General features: G+C 45.5%; 1 protein-coding gene across 2 annotated transcripts in view; it reads left to right on the plus strand.

Moving 5' to 3' along the window:
• traip (TRAF-interacting protein) overlaps nucleotides 1–20853 on the plus strand; it is a 62478-nt gene that overhangs the window by 31884 nt on the left and 9741 nt on the right. The window contains exons 8-13 of one of the 2 annotated variants that reach the window (XM_086002000.1): nucleotides 3808–3921; nucleotides 7786–7873; nucleotides 12204–12293; nucleotides 14856–14944; nucleotides 16562–16717; nucleotides 17885–17930. In XM_086002000.1, coding sequence (XP_085858126.1) covers nucleotides 3808–3921; nucleotides 7786–7873; nucleotides 12204–12293; nucleotides 14856–14944; nucleotides 16562–16717; nucleotides 17885–17930 — 583 coding nt within the window. The remainder of the gene's footprint in view (nucleotides 1–3807; nucleotides 3922–7785; nucleotides 7874–12203; nucleotides 12294–14855; nucleotides 14945–16561; nucleotides 16718–17884; nucleotides 17931–20853) is intronic. The other variant, XM_086002001.1, reaches the window with a different exon arrangement.

A 20853-nucleotide genomic window follows, 5' to 3' on the forward strand; every position in this document is an offset into this window, starting at 1 on the left:
CACCCAGAGAGTGGTGAACCTGTGGAATTCTCTACTACAGAAGGCAGTGGAGGCCAATTCATTAAATATATTCAAGAAGGAGTTAGATATATTTCTTAAGGCTAAAGGGATCAAGGGATATGGGGAGAAGGCAGGGACAGGGTACTGAGTTTGGATGATCAGCCATGATCTCATTGAATGGCAGAGCAGGCTCGAGGGGCCGAATGGCCTACTCCTGCTCCTATCTTCTATGTTTCTATGTAGATGCCCTTGTCCTGGCAACAACCTATTGAACAACAATATTGTATTTATATACACCTTTAACGTAGTAAAACGTTATTATGTGCTTCACAGCAGCGTTCCCAAACTAAATTTGACACTGATCCACATAAGGAGATATTGGGAAGCGACTTAAAGGAGGAAAGAGAGAGGGATGGAGAGGTTTAGGGAGGGAATTCCAGAGCTTAGGGCCTTGGCAGCTGAAGACACGGCCGCCAGTGGTGGAGCGATTAAAATCAGAGATGCTCAAGAGGCCAGAATTGAAGGAGCGCATCTCAGAGGGTTGTAGGGCTGGAGGAGGTTACAGAGATAGGGAGGGGCGAGGCCATAGAGGGATTTGAAAACAAGGATGAGAATTTTAAAATCGAGATACTGCTTAACCAGGAGCCAATGTAGGTCAGCGAGCACAGGGGGCGATGGGTGAACCGGACTTGGTGCGAGCAAGGACACGGGCAGCAGAGTTTTGGATGACCTCAAGTTTACATAGAAACATAGAAGATAGGAGCAGGAGTAGGCCATTCGGCCCCTCGAGCCTGCTCTCCCATTCAATGAGATCATGGCTGATCATCCAAACTCAGTACCCTGTTCCTGCCTTCTCCCCATATCCCTTGATCCCTTTAGCCTTAAGAAATATATCCAACTCCTTCTTGAATATATTTAATGAATTGGCCTCTACTGCCTTCTGTGGTAGAGAATTCCACGGGTTCACCACTCTCTGGGTGAAGAAATTCCTCCTCATCTCTGTCCTAAATGGCTTACCCCTTATCCTTAGACTGTGACCCCTGGTTCAGGACTCCCCAACCATCGGGAACATCCTTCCTGCATCTAGTCTGTCTAGTCCTGTTAGAATTTTATAAGTTTCGATGAGAGAATTTTATAAGTTTCATTGATTACAAGCATGCAATTATTCTTAAATGGCGTAATTGCTATGCAGAAATGATGGAAATGAAATGGTCTTTGGATTGAACAAAAATGAACCGAAGCCTGAATTTTTCCTTCTAGTTCTGTCCTCCCCTTCCAGTGGGAGTCTATGTGCTGTGAACACTCCGTGCCATTCCACGATCACCCTACTGCTAGCTCGGTTGAAGCCTGGTTGGTTTGGTGATGGAATGATACAGCACAGGAGGAGGCCGTTCGGCCCATTATGCCTGTGCCGGAATACAAAACCATTTTTTCAAGAACGCAACTGCTGCCGACTAAGTAAAGTAGTTGCACGTGCGCAGTTCCATTGTTTTTTTTTTTGGTGTTTCTCATCGGACTTCCCACAGATTGGTGAGAGAGAAAGAAGGGGAGGGAGTGGGGAAAAGAGATCGCTGCTGCCGAACTGAAGAAAACAAAAATGAAAAGTTTGATCGCTGCTGCCGAACTGAACCACGAGAGAAAGTTAACATTTGATGCGTCGGGGGGAAAGGTAATCTGCTGCCGAACTGAAGAGAATAAAAATTAAAAGTCGAATTGGTTTTTAACATTTATGCAGAGAATTCTTCTGCGTAGCTTCCGGTTCGTTGGCAGCAGTCACTCCGTTGTTTCAAAGAAATAATCATCAATCGGTCAGTTGTGTATAGCACTCTATAAAGCAGGATCGTGATGGTACATTTTAGGTCCTTTTCTCATTCAATAATTGACATTTACCAAACATAAGTGGAGAAACACTGGTGAAAATTTCCAGGGGAATTAAGTTACAATAACAAAACCGCAGTTTAACGTCTTACCGTACCATTTTTAACAATAAATTGCAGGTCACCGCTTTTAGCCCATCACAAGTATTTCTTCACCTCGTACAACATTCTCACGGGGCAGAGAGCCAGGTGCCAACATTACAAGCACTCATCAGTCAGCACCTCGTAAATTAAGAGCACAGGAGAAAGTCTCGGAGCCAAAATGTGCAAAAATAATTACCTTGGAAAAACCTGAAAGTGTTATAAATCGATAATTGTGCGCAGTGGAGTGGCGCAATCAGGAATCTTAATTCTCGAGTCTGAGCACAGTCGACTGCCGAGTTATCTGGCCCGGTTGCTTCAGGGTAGATTTCTTATTCCCAGTTAGAACAAATGCTCCATTTATTTTTTATCACCAGTTTTCTCTCCTCCCCATCTATCCTGAGGCCTTGACTCCTTGCTAGTGTCCAGTCTACCCTCTGGTCCCTCGTGCTGCATGTGTTCTCCTCGATAGTGAGTGCTGACCTCGCCTGATGTCTGAATGTGTGGACTTGCAGCAAGGGTTGTTTGAATACAATGAGGAGCAGGTAACATAAGAAAAGAAATAGCAGGAGTCGGCCATTTGGCCCCTCGAGCCTGCTCCGCCATGCAACAAGATCATGGCTGATCTTCTATCTCAACTCCATGTTCCTGCACTATCCCCATATCCCTTGATCCCTTAATATCCAAAAATCTATCAATCTCTGTCTTGAATATACTCAACGACTGAGCCTCCACACTCTGGGATAGAGAATTCCAAAGATTCACCACCCTCAGTGAAGAAATTTCTCCTCATCTCAGTCCTAAATGGCTGACCCCTTATTCCGAGACTGAGCTCTAGTTCTAGACTCCCCAGCCAGGGGAAACATCATCCCTGCATCTACACTGTCAAGCCCTGTAAGAATGTTGTATGTTTCAATGAGATCACCTCTCATTCTTCCAAACTCTAGAGAATATAGGCCTAGCCTACTCAATCGGTCCTCATGGGACAATCTCCCCATCCCAGGAACCAGTCTAGTGAGCCTTCGTTGCACTCCCTCTATGGCAAGTTCTTGCCCACTCACTTAGCCTGTCGATATCCCCTTGGAGCCTCTTTGCATCTTCCTCTCAACTTACATTCCCACCCAGCTTTGTATCATCAGCAAACTTGGATATATTACATTTGGTCCCCTCATCCAAATCATTGATGTAGATTGTGAATAGCTGAGGCCCAAGCACTGATCCTTGCGGTACCCCACTAGTTACAGCCTGCCAGCCCGAAAATGACCCATTTATCCCTACTCTCTGTTTTCTGTCCGTTAACCAATCCTCAATCCATGCCCCTCAATCATATTACCCCCAATCCCATGAGCCCTAATTTTGTTTAATAACCTCTTGTGTGGCACCTTATCGAATGCCTTTTGAAAATCCAAATACACCACATCCACTGGTTCTGTCTTCTCTATTCTGCTAGTTACAACCTCAAAAAACACTAACAGATTTGTCAAACATGATTTCCCCCTCATAAATCCATGTTGACTCTGCCCAATCCTATTATTTTCCAAGTGCCTTGTTACCATATCCTTAATAATAGACTCTAGCATTTTCCCTACTGCTGATGTTGGGTAACTCGACCCATATATTGCTTTCCAATCTAGGGGTGCTAATGGCAATTGTAGCACCCAGTAATGTTTGAGTTCAGCTAACTCGGCATGGACCAGGGTTCAAACTTGGGAACTTCCTGTTCTGTATGGCTCACTAACTCATTTGGTGAACTCAGGGGAGCCACACGTCCTCCACTTCTATCCGCGCCATAGATACTGCTGTACAAACCTGAGATCTTAAGCATTCAACGTGTTGTTCTTTCCTCCAGTGTTCAGGTGCTGCTTCAAAGCCAGAGGCCAGAAGCCGAGGAAATGATCCGGGATATGGGAATAGGACAATCGGCAGTAGAGCAGCTGTCCATTTACTGTGTATCCTTAAAAAAGTAAGGAGGATTGTTTTGTGTTCAAATAATCCAAATAGTTTAATTCAGAAGGAGGAAAATCTCTCTGCAGGCTGTGAAAGGTTCTAAGTTTGAGCAATTCCTAGCAAAGATGAATCAAAAACAACAGCAACTTGTATTTATATAGCGCCTTTAACGTAGTAAAACGTCCCAAGGCGCTGCACAGGAGTATTTTAAGACAAAAAATTTGACACCGAGCCACATAAGGAGAAATTAGGGCAGGTGACCAAAAGCTTGGTCAGATAGGTAGGTTATAAGGAGCATCTTAAAGGAGGAGAGAGAGGTAGCGAGGCGAACGTGTTTAGGCAGGGAATTCCAGAGCTTAGGGCCTAGGCAACAGAAGGCACGGCCACCAATGGTTGAGCGATTATAATCAGGGATGCTCAAGAGGGCAGAATTAGAGGAGCGCAGATGTCTCAGGAGGTTGTGGGGCTGAAGGGAGATTACAGAGATAGGGAGGGGCGAGGCCATGGAGGGATTTGATAGGCTACTCTTTATTTAGCATTGAGGTGGCAGTCTTGGCCAGAGCCCACAAGGGTAGTTGCTGCAGGAATTCTCACCACGGTTCAGTGGATGGTGCTCATCTGAAGTTGGAGTTAAGGCAGATTGTTGCAGCGGATTTGAGCTTTATCATGCATCAACCTCTGCTGCAACTGACTGGGGACACCTGCTGTTGCCACTGGGTGCAAAATATGGGGAAAAATTCATTCATCTATACTTGCATTCCTCACCTTGATGAACAGAAATGCTCCCGAAACATAGAAGGTAGGAGTAGGCCATTCGGCCCCTCGATCCTGCTCTGCCATTTTAATGAGATCATGGCTGATCATCCAAATTCAGTACCCTGTCCCTGCCTTCTCCCCATATCCCTTGATCCCCTTAGCCTTAAGAAATATATCTAACTCCTTCTTGAATATATTTAATGAATTGGCCTCTACTGCCTTCTGTGGTAGAGAATTCCACAGGTTCACCACTCTCTGGGTGAAGAAATTCCTCCTCCTAAAATTTGAAGGAACAGGTTTGCAATAACTAATCTTAATTCTCGAGTCTGATCAGGTTGCTTAAGGGTAGATTTCTTGTTCCCAGTTAGAACAAATGCTCCATTTATTTTTTTGTTTATCGCCAATTTTCTCTCCTCCCCGTCTGTCCTGAGGCCTTAACTCCTTGCTAGTGTCCCATTTTCCCTCTGGTACCTCGTGCTGCATGTGTGAAGGGTAATTGCAGGAATTGGTTAAACTTACTACTAACCGCAAAAAAACATGGAGACCGAGGGAGAGGGGGAGAACAAGAGACAACTGGCAGCTGGTCTGAAAATGAACCCAACGCGCTGATACAAATCCAAGGATGCAAGCGTGTACCAGCAAAATCTCTGGATTGATGTTATTAAGTGTGTCCACCTTACTCTTTGTGAAGTAGGATTACTGTGATTTTAGCAAGCTTCTTTATGTCAGAAGCTCAAAGGGTAACTACTTCAAATTTTACAGCACTTACTCCCTAGTTATCTAAATCTGGAGGTTTGGGTTAGAAAGAGTCATACAACTTGGGGCAGCAGTAAATTGTTTTGTGAAGTGAGCACAGTTTTTCTTCTGACCTGAAGCTTTTAAGAATTAACAGTGTCTAAACATTTGCTATACTGGGTTACACAGACCATTATACACTAAGTCACTTTAAACTCAGCAGGCACATTGCAATATTTGACAATATTCGAAGCAATGTGAGGTTGATTCCCCTGTGAATCATAGAACTAATATTTCATCGTGTGTCACTCCTCAAGGTATCCGAGAGCACCGTGCAATCAAAATGTATAATGACTTACAACAACATCTTGCATTTATATAGCGCCTTCAGCGTAGTAAGGCGCTTCACAGGAGCGTTATCAAACAAAATTTAACACATTAGGACAGATTGACCAAAAGCTTGGTCAGAGAGGTAGGTTTTAAGGAGCGTCTTAAAGGAGGAGAGAGCTAGAGAGGCGGAGAGGTTTAGGGAGGGAATTCCAGAGTTTAGGGTCCGGGCAGCTGAAAGCACGGCTGCCAAAGGTGGAGCGGTTAAAATAGGAGATGCGCAAGAGGCCAGAATTGGAGGAACCAATTACTTAGTAAAATATTTATGCAAATGCATACTTAAAAATGTAATCAATCGAATTGCTCAATGCTTTTTGAAAACATTGCATCACGTTTCTCAGTAAGAAATTTCTCATGTCCGAAATAAGGTTTTTAACAAAAAAAATCTTTAAAAGTGTGTCCTTTAGCCTTTTTATATTAACCAAATGTTGCAATAAAAAGCCCCGTAACTATCAATACATTCAAGACCATCAATTTATATTTAAACTGAGAATTATACGACATGAATTAACATCATGTGCAATGTTTTCTGTAACTTGGACAGCAGAAGAGCACTGAATAGTCGAAGAAATGATGGATGGTGCAGTCTTGCATGTTCGAGCAGATAGAATAGGAACTCCATTGAAATGACAGGAGATTTGTTATGGAAATGCATTCAGTATGCTGACTGGCATTATTACTGGAAATCAATATTCCTTACACAGATTGAGTGTGAAAGTAACTCAGAACTAGATTACCTGTCTCGAGCAAAGTACCAGAGAATTTACAGTCCCTACTAGGCATTAAATTGCTCATAATTCCACTCGAACTGCAAAATACCTATAGAATTATAGATGATTACAGATATGTTGACATTTAGTCTATGGCTTCAATTGGTCCAAAGAATAAATTACACCAGTATCCTTTAATAACGCTCTTCAACTGTTTATCTAATTCCCATTTTGTATTCTTCATAATGTGTAGATTTTATCTGAGTAAAACTCTGCTAGTGAACGTTGAAGAGCTGAAATCACTGCAAAACTGCACAGTTAAATTAATCACACTCGCATGCCTTATGTCATTGAAGCCCGACAATAAATTACAACCCCTGCTGTCTCCAATTGTCTGTAATTCTGTGTGTTTCATTTGCAGTTTTTTATTTGCAGTTAAATTAGTGCCAGAGTTCGTCGAGAATAATATCAAAGTGTAAGCTGACTGTGAATGCAGGCGTCTTGTATCTGCAATGCTCAATAGCGGCAGCGGGACCTGCAGCTGAGAGCAGCCACTGGTGCTCGCTGTTTGTAGCATTAGACCGCTCCACATCTCCAGATGTTGTTGCGCAGCTTTTTATTCTCCTCTCCCCTCCCCAAGATAGTAACGCTTGCTGACCTACAATTTCACAGGTGCCAGCAGCCCCTGGTATCTTGCTGCAGTGTGTGAGCCCAGATAATGCAGCCTCTTTACCCATGATGGGCATCACAGTTGAGCCAAATCTTGTCCCCAAAGGCACGCTTTTCACCAGGGGCCACTGGATAGCAATCAGGAGCACTAGCCCGAGTTAATTTTCTCTCACCGGTCCCTAGTCTAGACGCAGTGCGGCCATCTGTTGCACCTTTATTGCTACTGTGGCTGAGAGGGGTTAACTCAACATAGACCGCAGATTGAACCTGGTCTGTATGCCTTAGTACCACACTGCATATTGCATTTGACAACTAAGCCACTGGTTGAAAATAAATATAGCTTTTTATAACTTAAAAAAAAATTAAATTCATGGGATGTGGGCGTCGCTGGCAAGGCCAGCATTTATCGCCCATCCCTAATTGCCTTTGAGATGGTGGTGGTGAGCCGCCTTCTTGAACCTGCCTATGTTGGCGCAATCCAGCGACCACGGGCCTGTGTTGGAATGCATTCTGCTACTGCATCTGACTGGACTGCTGAGACATGTGTTGAACCCTGAGCTGCTTTTGAGGTCCAGGTAGCAATCCTCACAGCCTCACCTTGTCGCTATTTAATTTCTCCGCAGGGAATATGAAAATCTGAAGGCGACATTTAAGTCCTCCATTGATATGTCTGAGAAGCTCAAGAGAGAACATTTTACTACCAACTGCAAGGTTAGTATTACATCAGGAAGTTAACAGATTTAAGCTTCTATCACTGATTTTCTATCAATAACCTGGATTTTTTTGGTTCCCAGAATATGCAGAGCTTAGTGTTCAGACAGGGATATCATCGAATCATACAGCACACAGGGAGGCCATTCGGCCCATCATGTCTCTGCTGGCTCTTTGGAAGAGCGATCCAATTAGTCCCACTCCCCTGCTCTTTCCCCCATAGCCCTGCAAATTTTACCTTTTCAAGTATTTATCCAAATCCCTTTTGAAAGTTACCAATGAATCTGTTTCCAACTCGCTGTGCTTGAAAAAAAGAACTAATATCTTGGCTCGCAGCTAAAATCCTCCGAGTGAACTGAGCTGTGTGTTTTTGTGTTGTGAAGAAACCAAAGCCTGTAATGTTGCATTTTGCTTTTCAAAATCACCAATATAGAGATGGGGGTGAGGGAGAGTGTGGCAATTCTCAATGTTTCTGATTTATAGAATGGGCAGGACTTTCTTCCTTGCTCAAAATGGATGCCCCCCAGAATACATCATGCTACAGGAAACTCTTTGGTATCCGGCATCGACAGGACCAGGGTGGTGCCGGTTGATTAAAAATTCCGGATGACAGAGAGGGTTATCTACCGAGGCTATTTTTAACAAACAAAAATTAAAAAATCAAGAAATGTGCAGTATACAGTAATTGGGTACTCACCTACAGAATGTTGTGTTAAATGGATGGTGGAAGATGCTTGATTAAGTACAGTACTGCCAGTTGAGGGTAATCCATAACTCTTTAATTACTTAACAGTAAAACAAAACTATACAGTACTGTAGTTGACTGTACACTTATTCCAAGTCAGCTGGTTCATCATTGAGGTGTTCGGACTTCCGACAGCGCCAAGAAGCCGAGTAGTGACAGTTTGGAGAACTACCCCCACTGACTAACTCGGCCACCGCGGGAGACTCGGACTCGGCAACATTTCCGGTTATTGAGGTGTTGTTTTCGGAGTATGAATTTTGCCGGTTAATAGAGAATTCCGGATATTTAGGTGCCGTTTAAACGAGAGTTTCCTGTACAATACAATAAAACTAGACACTTTTACCAGGTAAAGACTGGGTTGCTGGTTTGAGCAGAGTAGCTCCATACCTGCACTGTGCTCTGCTATTTACTTTTCCACCTGGCATCGTGCATTGGCCAGAGTCATAGGCGGTGAATCCAGTGGTATGCAATATTTTTTTTAATATTCGTCCCTGTGATGTGGACGTCGCTGGCAAGGCCAGCATTTATTGCCCATTAGTGTCAGCCGTGGCTCTGTGAGCAGCACCCTCGCCTCTGAGTCAGAAGGTTGTGGGTTCAAGTCCCACTCCAGGGACTTGCGCACATAAAGCTAGGCTGACACTCCAGTGCAGTGCTGAGGGAGTGCTGCACTGTTGGAGGTGCCGTCTTGCAGATGAGACGTTAAACCGAGGCCCCGTCTACTCTCTCGGGTGGACGTAAAATATCCCATGGCACTATTTCGAAGAGGAGTAGGGGAGTTATCCCCGGTGTCCTGGCCAATATTTCTCCCTCAACCAACACAACAAAAACAGATTATCTGGTCATTTTTACATTGCTGTTTGTGGGAGCTTGCTGTGCGCAAATTGGCTGCCGCGTTTTCCACAGTGACTACACTCCAAAAGTACTTCATTGGCTGTAAAGCGCTTTGAGCCGTCCGGTGGTTGCGAAAGGCGCTATATAAATGCAAGTCTTTCTTTTCTTTATCACTAGTTGCCCTTGAGAAGGTGGTGGTGAGCCGCCTTCTTGAACCGCTGCAGTCTGTGTGGTGAAGGTACTCCCACAGTGCTGTTAGGGAGGGAGTTCCAGGATTGTGACCCTGAAGGACGATGAAGTAGCGGCGATATACTTCTAAGTCAGGATGGTGTGTGACTTTGAGGGTAACTCGGAGGTGCTGGCGTTCCTATGCACCTGCTGCCCTTGTCCTTCTAGGTGGTAGAGTTCGCGGGTTTGGGAGGTGCTGCCGAAGAAGCCTTGATGAGTTGCTGTGGCGAATCTTGTAGATGGTACACACTGCAGCCACGGTATGCCGGTGGTGGAGGGAGTGAATGTTTAAGGTGGTGGATGGGGTGCCAATCAAGCGGGCTGTTTTGTCCTGGATGGTGTCGAGCTTCTTGAGTGTTGTTGGAGCTGCGCTCATCCAGGCAAGAGACCCACTAATGCAGGGAAAGTCTGTCGGTTTATATTTCTCAGTGCTGCCAAATAGTGGGAGAACCGACTGGTGCCATCGGATGTACTTTCAAAACATGAACTATCTTCCCAATAGTGGGTTAAGTGGTGGGCTCTGAGCCTGTAATACCAATTGCCATAATCTTGTGGATTTGTGGGGCTCGAAGCAAAAGGCACAAATCACTGCGGGGGGGGGAGGGGCTACCATTAGTTTGTCAATAGAAATGTTTCTTATTAAACAGATTTGAGATCCTGTTTTCTGCTGGAGTTAATAGTGTATAGCTCAGTAACCACATTTGAAAAGTATGTTGGAAACTAAGCACAGCAGCTAATCCTAATCGGCTCAGACTGGAGTATCTTCTGATGTGCTAAGTGACGTTTAAAATCCATCAGATAGACAGAGGCCTGAAAAGTAACACCCTGCGATGGGCAGGAGAGGGTGTTCCCCCACTCCCTCCCCCTCCACCCAGTCCCGATGCCTCTCAATTGTGGCCGATCCCACCCTCTCCCAGGATTGCCGGGACTGGCCCCAAGGTTCCCCGGCTGCAGCCTCCTACCGCTGGTTTTCCCACCCGGCAGCCAGCCAGGCTGTCAATGTGGCCGACTGTTGGGCGGATGACGGAAGAAAAAATGATAGAGGCCCTGCCTTTAAGATAGAAACATAGAAGATAGGAGCAGGAGTAGGCCATTCGGCCCCTCGAGCCTGCTCCGCCATTCAATGAGATCATGGCTGATCATCCAAATTCAGTACCCTGTCCCTGCCTTCTCTCCATATCCCTTGATCCCTTTAGCCTTAAGAAATATATCCAACTCCTTCTTGAATATATTTAATGAATTGGCCTCCACTGCCTTCTGTGGTAGAGAATTCCACAGGTTCACCACTCTCTGGGTGAAGAAATTCCTCCTCATCTCTGTCCTAAATGGCCTACCCCTTATCCTTAGACTGTGACCCCTGGTTCTGGACTCCCTGACCATCGGGAACATCCTTCCTGCATCTAGTCTGTCCAGTCCTGTCAGAATTTTATAAGTTTCAATGAGATCCCCTCTCATTCTTCTAAACTCCAGCGAGTATAAGCCCAATCGACCCAATCTCTCCTCATACGTCATTCCTGCCATCCCAGGTATCAGTCTGGTGAATCTTCGCTGCACTCCTTCCATGGCAAGAACATCCTTCCTCAGATAAGGTGACCAAAACTGCACACAATACTCAAGGTGTGGTCTCACCAAGGCCCTGTACAACTGCAGCAAGACATCCTTGTTCCTGTACTCAAACCCTCTCGCTACGAAGGCCAACATACCATTTGCCTTCTTAACTGCCTGCTGCACCTGCATGCTTAAGATCGGCAGGACCCCCGTGTCCCTGGCCTTGCCAGGTTCCTCGGCCGTTTCCGGCACCCTCCCCGCAAATATCAGGGCTAGTGTGTCTGAAACCTGGGAGAAATTGTCTGGGTTATTTTTAAAAACAAAAAGAGAAATCTGCTCAGCCAGAAATTAACTGGCATGACATTTCAGATGGACTGCCATTGCCGAGAAGGAGCAAAGCTCAATGATAGGTATTTATACAGTTCTGAGCATTAAACCATGACGCACATGACACCTGGGACAAGATTGATGGCATTTTGTGTGCAATCCTCCCACACCGTAAACGACAGCTATAAGCAGAGTCTTGGGGCTTGATGGCTGCATGCGGCTCTATCAAGCCGTTCTTCGAAGCTCAGGCAACTGAAGCCTATTTGCGGTCATATTTCCAATATCTGGTTTGTCCTGTTGGAATTCCTTGGGCCTGGAGGTTTGGAAAGGACTGTTTTTAGTGCTGTTGCCTCTTTGGTGGATCAGTATTAAATCAGAACGCAACTGACATAAGTGGGAATATGGATTTAGGCTTTATATGCAGCCACCGAGGCTTCATTGTTAAGCACCTGTGTCACCCACGAAGACAGAAGTTTGGACACTATTGCTATAAACCATCATTGACCCAATAGCTTACAATGTTCTTTGATTTCTTTTCCCTGTCTCTGATCTTTTGCCGTTGTACTGCTCTATCTACGTGACGCTGCCTTTTTTGGAATACAAGCTTTTGCCGTTTTTTAATTTGAAGCTGGCTTTTCTGTTTCCATTTAGTTGGAGAAAACTGTATCACAGCTGGGGAGAATAAAAGAGGAGCTGCGTGCGTCGCAGGAGGACCTGCGAAATGCGGACCGAGAGATTATGGTATGTTTGGCTTCAATGCATTTTGAGCCAGAGGGGTGGAAACAACCCCTGCTGAACTCCATTTGCAACGTTTTGTTTTACCGCATCTGTTGAGTTTTTTGGGGGGCGGGGCGGGGTGGGGGGGTGCAAGGAAGTCTGTATTTCTGCAATGCTTGTTTGAAACAACCTTCGGGTGAAAACTATGTAGGTTAAAATGGCATCGCCTGGAGGTGTTTCCACACGTTTTAGAATTTTGGCCTATGCCCCCGTGCAGAGTCCCCCCCCCCCAACGTGCACGGGCTCGCGGCTGCACATCGATCGGGAGGTCCCGCGCAGGCCGCTCACCAGCTGTTGCCGCTGGAAAAGGTACTGCGCTTGCGGCCGCGCAGAAAATTTAAAGGGACAGCGCACAAAAAAATGAGAGGAAACATTGCCCCCACGGGGAATCTTGGTGTGATATATATATTAAATATGCTAATATTGAGCTAAATCTAGTTCTCAAGGGGTTAAATTCACAGGACAGCAGGACTGGGAGATGTAGGTTAGGATTCAGGTGGGACGTTTGAATCAGCCCGCTGGAGACAATGAAAGATAGTTTAACATTCTAGTGATTGTTCACACTCGCTGCTACGAGATCTCCAGTTATTTGAGCTCAGCAAGATTCAACGCCAAGTTAGGCTGGTGGATTCCACTCTTGGGTGGGAGGCACTCAGTTTGATTAAGACCTGAAACTGGAGTCGGATTTAAAAATGGAAGGCTGTGAGGGCAGTCTAGATTTGTCGAGTAGAATGACCCACTGATGTGGGGAAACCTGTTGTGTTGTTTATTTTTGCAATATTAGCCGAAGGTAAGTTTTACTGACTGAACCAAGCGAATCTGACCATAGCCGTTGCTGTCTATGTTCACTCGTGAAATAAACCAGCCTCACCTCACCAAGTGTTTAGCTCGGTCTGCCTTCGGAGAGATTGAAGTAGTATGCGCGAAAGACATGAATATCTGGTTTCGGTCACAAGGAGCTACTGTTCTTACACCTCCCTCACAAGTTGCATTATCACACCAGCAGATATTGGGCATTGACTATCAACTCCCATAATAGTAAGATGCTCAGAACGCTTACAGGAGCGATTGACGCCACTGAACGTGAGCAAACAGCAAATCTGAATTTCTAACAGCACCTTAGAGGTTTGCCACTCATTAGAACTGAGATGTCTTCAGAAGAGTCCTGGGTATCCGAGAAAGTCAGTGAGGTTTGTTTGGCGCCGTCACAACGCTGTGTAAAATCAGACTTGTTTGCTAAAATGTGCAACGCTTCATCTGTACTTACACAACATTAATCATGAGTGGGCGGTTTAACATCACGCTTGGTGGAGAGCCTGCAAGCTTTTGCCTTAGTCATGTTTGGAATGTTAGCTTGCATTTATACGACATTCCTCCGCTCGCTATTTTAACATACGTTAACCAATTGATGTCTTTGTTGAGATAGAGGACTGTCATTTGCACACTTCAAGCATCCGTAGGCCAATGTTTCCCCTAATTTTTTTGGGTGCGTGGTCCCTTTAACGGGCTGCGCAGCCCATTCTAAATTTCACGCTGCGCAAAATCTCCCATTCAAAAGCTGGAAAGCGACCTGCGTGGGACATTCAGACAGCCACGCAGCTTAGCGGGAGCGTTGCCGTAGGCTAGTATCACAAACAATAATTTCCAAGCTGACAGAAACTGCGTCTCGAGGAATAAATAGAATATTTTTTTTTGTTTAACTTAAATATTTTTGTCTTCACTCAGAGGGTGGTGAACCTGTGGCATTCAGAAGGCTGTGGAGGCCAAGTCACTGAATATATTTAAGAAGGAGATAGATAGATTTCTAGACACAAAAGGCGACAAGGGGTATGGGGAGAGAGCGGGAATATGGTATTGAGATAGCAGATCAGCCATGATCATATTGAATGGTGGAGCAGGCTCGAAGGGCCGAATGGCCTACTCCTGCTCCTATTTTTCTATGTTTCTATACCCCATTGTGGTGCCTGTTGATAGGATAGGATATGGCACTCTGGGCCGAAGCCCCTACTCCTTGCATTTCTCCTCTCCCCTTCCCCACCTGTTTGACATTAGTAGGGAGCTGGGGATATGGGTCGCTCCGACGCGAGTATTGTTTTGGGGCACAGACCACAATCTGTATCACAGGGCACCAGGCAACGAATGTGCACCCAGCACTGTGGGCTGGGGAATGGCCTCATGCTCCCACTTGCTCACCAGTAGGTAACTAGGCTGCTGTGGAGCCAACATGGTGGCCATGCAGCAGCCGGTCACTGTCTCCTCGGCACATCTTGTGCAAATTGGGTCTGCTTCCTGGCACTTGCTCACATGCTGTCGGGAATTCTTAACCCTCCCGCCTCCACCCCCCCCCCCCCCCCCCACCCTGCCCCGGCCATGGTTTCTTTCTTTTTTTTAAAAAAAAAAATCCTTTTCCTTTCCTTCTACCCATAACATTCACCCTCCTCCCTGCCTCTCCTCCTTCCGCCTCATATAGACGCACAAGTCTGAGCTTTGCAGCCCTGATAAATGCATTAAATATTGGTTTTGCAGAACTTAAAGAAGAAGGTGGAATTCCTGCAAAAGTCCCTCAGTACACCGAATCGCACCAACGAGGCAATCAGCCGCTTAATCTTTGAGAGGTGGGTGAGCTAATTCTGTTTGTCGAAGTGGATGTTCAAGTCTGTTGCTTTGTGGCTTATTTTACATTTATAAATATTCAAGAAACCTGATGAATTTTTTAAGATGCATTTCTCCCCATTCCCTTTTGTGTCCCTCCTGTGCCACATGCCATCCCTGGGGCTGGCAGTATGAAAGACTTGCATTTATTTTATTGCACCTAATGACAATAAAAGTGTTGTTTTTCCCTCACCCCTTACTCCTGCCCGCCCCCCCCCCCCATTCCTATGGGAAAGCTACTTTGACCTCTTAGATTTGCCTCAGTGATGCTGCAGATTTTGGGAGTATGCTCCAATCCAGCAAAGCTCCTTGCTTACTGTATTGATTTCTTTGTGGGTTCAATGACGAGACATTTATGAAAGAGAATGTCTTTTAATCTAAAGTCTGTTCAACTCTTTATACAGCATTTACAGGAGCCATCATGCTAGTGATGCATCTAGAACGAAACTGAAACTAAACTAAACTGCTTGTCTCTGTCACATGACCTCTGCTGGTCAGGCATAAGTAATCAATACCTGCGAACATGCTGGTAAGGCATCATAATCAAACAGGCAAATAACATCACTATTTGCTGATATCATTACACTTACTCTTATCTGATACCTGCGGCTTACATTGAGTCGTAAACAAAACATGTGCATTCGTTGCTTATTTGAACACTGGGATGTCATCATATATCAATAGTAACTTTCAATGGGGAATTGGATATATACTTGAAAAGGTGAAATTTGCTGGGCTATGGGCAAAGAGCAGGGGAGTGGGACTAATTGGATCGCTCTTCCAAAGAGCCAGCACTGACGTGATGGGCCGAATGGCCTCCCTGTGTGCTGTATGAATAGATGATATCCCTGCCTGTACACTCTGGCACAGCCTATTGGAAAGCCAACTCGCTACCACATGCTGTCAGATTGTTAGCTTACTTTCTCTTGCATTATTTGGAAAAAACTTGCATTTGTATAGTGCCTTATACTGGGAATTGCAGGAACCGGAAGCCAATATTCATGCAGCTGGTATCTACCCGCTATCCAGATGGACGGAATCGTAGGACGCACGCAACATAAAGAACCAACACCTCATCACTGACCCAACAGCAGAGGTCCCCTGGCTTCGACCTCCCTCGGAGACAGTGGGCAGCGCTCAACCCAATCCGCACAAGGCATGGACGGCGCGGCCACCTGCTCCACAAGTGGAAGATGAGGGACAACATGAAGTGCGACTGTGGCCATGAGTCCCAGACTATGAAACAAATCACATCAACCTGTCCACTGAGATCTGTTGTGGGAGGCGCCTCATTTCTCCACTCGGCATCTCAGAAGGCCATCGAATGGAGAGCCAAACTAGACATCCCACTATAAGCTTTTCCTGTCATACGAAACAACGTTATAGTGCCTATCGCAATGTTTCAAAGCCCTCCAAATAGTGAATTACTTTTGAAATGCAGTGACTCACTCTTGTGTAGAGTATTTTTGTTACAATTGGGAAAGCAGACTTCTCCATTATTGTTGGTTTCACAAATGATGTTGGTACCTTACTGTACTTTGATCTGTCCGTGCACGCTGAAATGATTCTTGTGCTTGCAGCCCTGCTCCTGTGGATCTGCAATACCCTAAACTGCACAAGCCAGCCATTGGGGAGGATATTGATTTGTGTCTGACATACGACCCTGACACCCCTGATCATATTCCTCCGACATCTCTCAGTACCTCGTCCAAGAAAATAAAACTAGACACAGCGGGGTAAGTGCAGGAGCTCATTAATGGCTGTATGATACCAAGTCAAAATATCTATACGGAGGAAATTGACTGTTTCATTACTGCGGTATTGTTTGGGTTCCAAGTAGTTTGATTCGGTCATTTCAGAACATACTTCAGGTCAATAACCCTTTAATTCCTTGTGATTATGTAATTTTACTCAATTAGCATGGATCTAATCAGGATTCACACCGTATACTTCAGCAAAATGCCTTTTGATCTGCTCAATTCACATGTTTCCAGACATACAGATTTATTAGCTATGTTGAACAAGAAATTCGTAATGGACAGCAATCGGCTCTTTCAATTTATAGCAGATTCTACTATTTATGTCTGTGTCCATGAGCCACTTCAATCAGTGAACCGCACTGATCCAGGATCAAAGACATTCTCTGCTCTTCGATTAAAAAAAATAAAAATTTTCAGGTTGCGATAGCAAAGCTGGTGAGGTTACATTTCTGGCCCATCTCTCGTTGCCCTGAGAGGGTGGTGGTGGGTGACGTAATAAAACTCACTACGCACGTGGTTCGAGTATAAAGCAAGGCTTTAATCAACTTGTTTCAAAGCATGGAGGTCTAGTTGTACTTCACTAGTTCCTGTCTTACAAAATGTCCTTGGGCAAGCTGGGCCACGTCCAAGTATTTATACTCCTTGGACGGCACCACCAGCTGGCCATCCAGTGTTATTTCATGAGTCGTTTCCTCATGATGATGAGATTTATAACAGTGGGCTTTCTCCTTGAATTGTGCAGTCCTTGTGATGGTGCTCTCACAACTCAACAAACGATTCAAAATCTGTGATAGAGGTATTGCAATTTGTGAGTATGGTGCTATTATTACAGAGAGCAAAAACGGACCTGTGTTATATATAGTATAAGTTGACTATTCTGAATCAAGTTGCTACCCACCATTGTACTTCACCCTAATGCTTTATAGGCTCCACATTGAACTGACCTTTTTAGCGGCACAGACATGCTGGGCCGAATGGCCTCCTTCTGTGCCGTAAAGTTCTGTGATTCTATGACTACAATGTTATCTCCCTGCTTTCAGAGATATGACACATGTTGAAAGGTGCCAGTGTTGGGCCGGATCAAAATAACCTTTTTTAATGTCACAAACTAATTGTATGTTGTCTTCCATCCTCCTTTCATAGATCATCAACGCCAAATCGGTCTTCTAAATCGCTGCCCAACCCAAAGGTGAGTACTTATTTATACTCTTTGCAGAACCAGTCATTCTAATGCTGGCGACAAAGACTGAATTTGCTAAATTATCTGAAGAATAAACAGAGCGATTGCAACGTAATCTAATCGGGGGGGGTGGAGGCAGATTTATGTAGCAGCTAATGGCTACTTGGAATCATTCCAGGACTGTTTAATCAAAGGATTCAGAACACTCCAGAAACTACACAAGCAAAACTATAGGAGTTTTAACCACCATCTGCCTCCTTGTGATCCCTGGAATCTTATATAGTTTTAAATTTAAATTATGTTTTATTCAGATTTTACGCCTTTTTTTTGCTGCCAGCTGTGAATGCGGTGTCAACTATTGGTGCCCTTTTGCTAATCCATGGGGATCACACTCGATTATTAGTAACTACAACGCAATTACTGTCCGTTTATCAATAAACCCGCAATAGCTGGGAAATTTAATTTCAAAGCTCAAGAGCCAGAAATGGAATTTGTATACAAACAAAACCACAAAGATTTGAACAGAAAGTTTTATTGTGATCTTGCACCAGGGGTGATTTGATAGAGGTTATGATTATGACGGGTTTGGATAGGCTAGACGGGAAAAGGCTGTTCCCACTAGTTGATGGTACAAGGACTAGGGGACACGGATTTAAGGTTTTGGGCAAGAGATACAGGGGGGGGATGTGAGGAAAAACTTTTTTACGCAGCGAGTGGTGAGGACCTGGAACTCGCTGCCGACGGAAGTGGTGGAAGCGGAGACACTCAATGTTTTCAAGGGGAGACTGGATAGGCACTTGAGGGAAATAAACTTGCAGGGCTACGGGGATAGAGCGGGGGAATGGGACTGACTGGATTGCTCTACAGAGAGCCGGCGCGGACTCGATGGGCCAAATGGCCTCCTTCTGTGCCGTTATGACTATGACCTTAGCGCACAGCCTCTCTCGCTGGGAGCATGAGTCGTGGAATCATTGCTACAGTGTCGTAACCCTGTCACTGGCCTGTGTTACTGCCGAGTGAGGCTCCATGCTAGTAGCACAGGGTGGCTGAATATACCCGATACTAGTGCACTCACTGATATGCTTCCTATAGCCTAAGCATACCTAGAGATCTTTAAAATCAGAATTTGCAAATTTTCACCGATAAATTCCCAGATTTTTCCAGGTTGGTGGATCTGTATTTCTACCCAATTTTGACCTGGAAAAAGATCAATTCTCCCTCGTCTTAGTGGATTCTGAGATGTGTGTGCATTCCATTAATCATGTACATTGCCTAAGGACACGTGTATGTCGCGTGCACAATGACCTCAACAATGCATTGTGCGTGCATCCCGGGGCCTGACTTTCGGTGCCAAATTCCGGAAGGTAGGTTACCTCCGGTACGTTTATTAAGCACTTGAGAGATCTTGGCCTAGAAATTCGGTGGGCTGCGCCACCAGTTAGCGCCTAAAGAGGGCACTCGGTGGCTTTAGCGCCACTGGCCACGCCTCCCGCGATATTTAGCTGGGGCGCTAATGGCGTCGTTAGCCTGTTGCTCTGCGCCACCACCGATGATGTCATCGGTGTGCGCAGCGCCCCGCTACCGCCCCGATCTCGATATTTGTTAGCGCCCGCCTCTGTAGCGCCGTTCGCAAATCGCGCCCGGTTCACGGGGCCTACCTGTGGCGGCAGTGGCGCAAATTAAGGTGGAGGTGCGGGGCGGCCATTTTTTTCAGCGGCCGCCTGCCAGCACCTCCGTCCCCGGCCTCCTGATCTCCCCCCACGGCAGTGCCGGCTGTTTTCCAAGAGGCAGGCACTTCTCCTCGGTGCCAGGCTCTTTTGCCGGCACTCGCGATCTCCGATCGCGCTGGTGCAGGCCCCTCCCCCTTAAGAATGGGAGGAAGGCCGGCAGTACCGCAGCGCGCCGTGCCGCAGCGTGTGGTGCTGCGGCACGTTGCGCTGCGATATTCAGTTTCAGCGCCCTAAGAGGGACGTGGAGCGCCTCGAGCCTCGCCCCGTGTCCCTCTTGGGGCGTTCAGGCTGAATTTCCGGCGGTCGCAACTGCTCCGATCGCTGCGCTAATTCCGGCGCCCAGGCGAGCTTGGTGCCCCATTTGCGGCTCCACCAAATTTCTCCCCCTAAGTGCTATATCATGCCTTCCGGACCCGACGTGTGGTGCCAAAAGCAAAATGAAAGTTGTATTCAGAGGCTGACGTAAGAAAACTACGAGGCACTTGGTCTGAGTATTAAACAAGGCTTTAATCAACTGTTTCACAACATTGAGATCTAGTTGTGTCCTTCACTAGTTCCTGTTAAAGAATGCCCTGCACAAGCTGGGCCCATGCCTGTGTATTTATACTCTCCCTGGACAACGCCACCAGCAGGCCGCCCAGTATTATTACCATGAATGACATGATTCATGTCAGAGGCATTGTGACAAAATTTAATAGGCTTGCACACTTAATGGGTGACTTTCTGAATACCAATCACCTATGCATCAGCTTGATGTTAACCTTTCAACAAGGGTTATAAGCAAATTAAGAGCATTTATGGTTATGATGGACATGGAACAAGAAAGGAATGAAGATTTATGTCCATTAAGAGCTACTATACTATGAAAGTACAATGGGCAATGAAGCGAAATGTACAAAATGAAGTACATCTGAAGAGCCTTGATGACTATAGCAAAGTTATCAACAAAATGGATACACCGCATAGAATGGTCGCAGTATGAAATAGTTGATGCGAGCTTGTCATTTTTCAGTGTATGCTATTTCATATCTGTCAAGGCTTTAAAAAAAAAAGCTTCTTGATACTACGGTAGTGATGTGCTACTTTAAATATCCACTTTTTAACAGTCAACGCTGCAGTCCTTTCACAAATACCGTCAATGTATTTCACCTCTGAAGTAGCTGACCGGTATTTTGTGATCACGGAAACATATTACACTGGAG

Source organism: Somniosus microcephalus, chromosome 11 (genome assembly GCF_052327205.1).
Source record: "Somniosus microcephalus isolate GS21.2 chromosome 11, FLI_Smic_1.0, whole genome shotgun sequence".
NCBI classification, from domain to species: domain Eukaryota; kingdom Metazoa; phylum Chordata; class Chondrichthyes; order Squaliformes; family Somniosidae; genus Somniosus; species Somniosus microcephalus.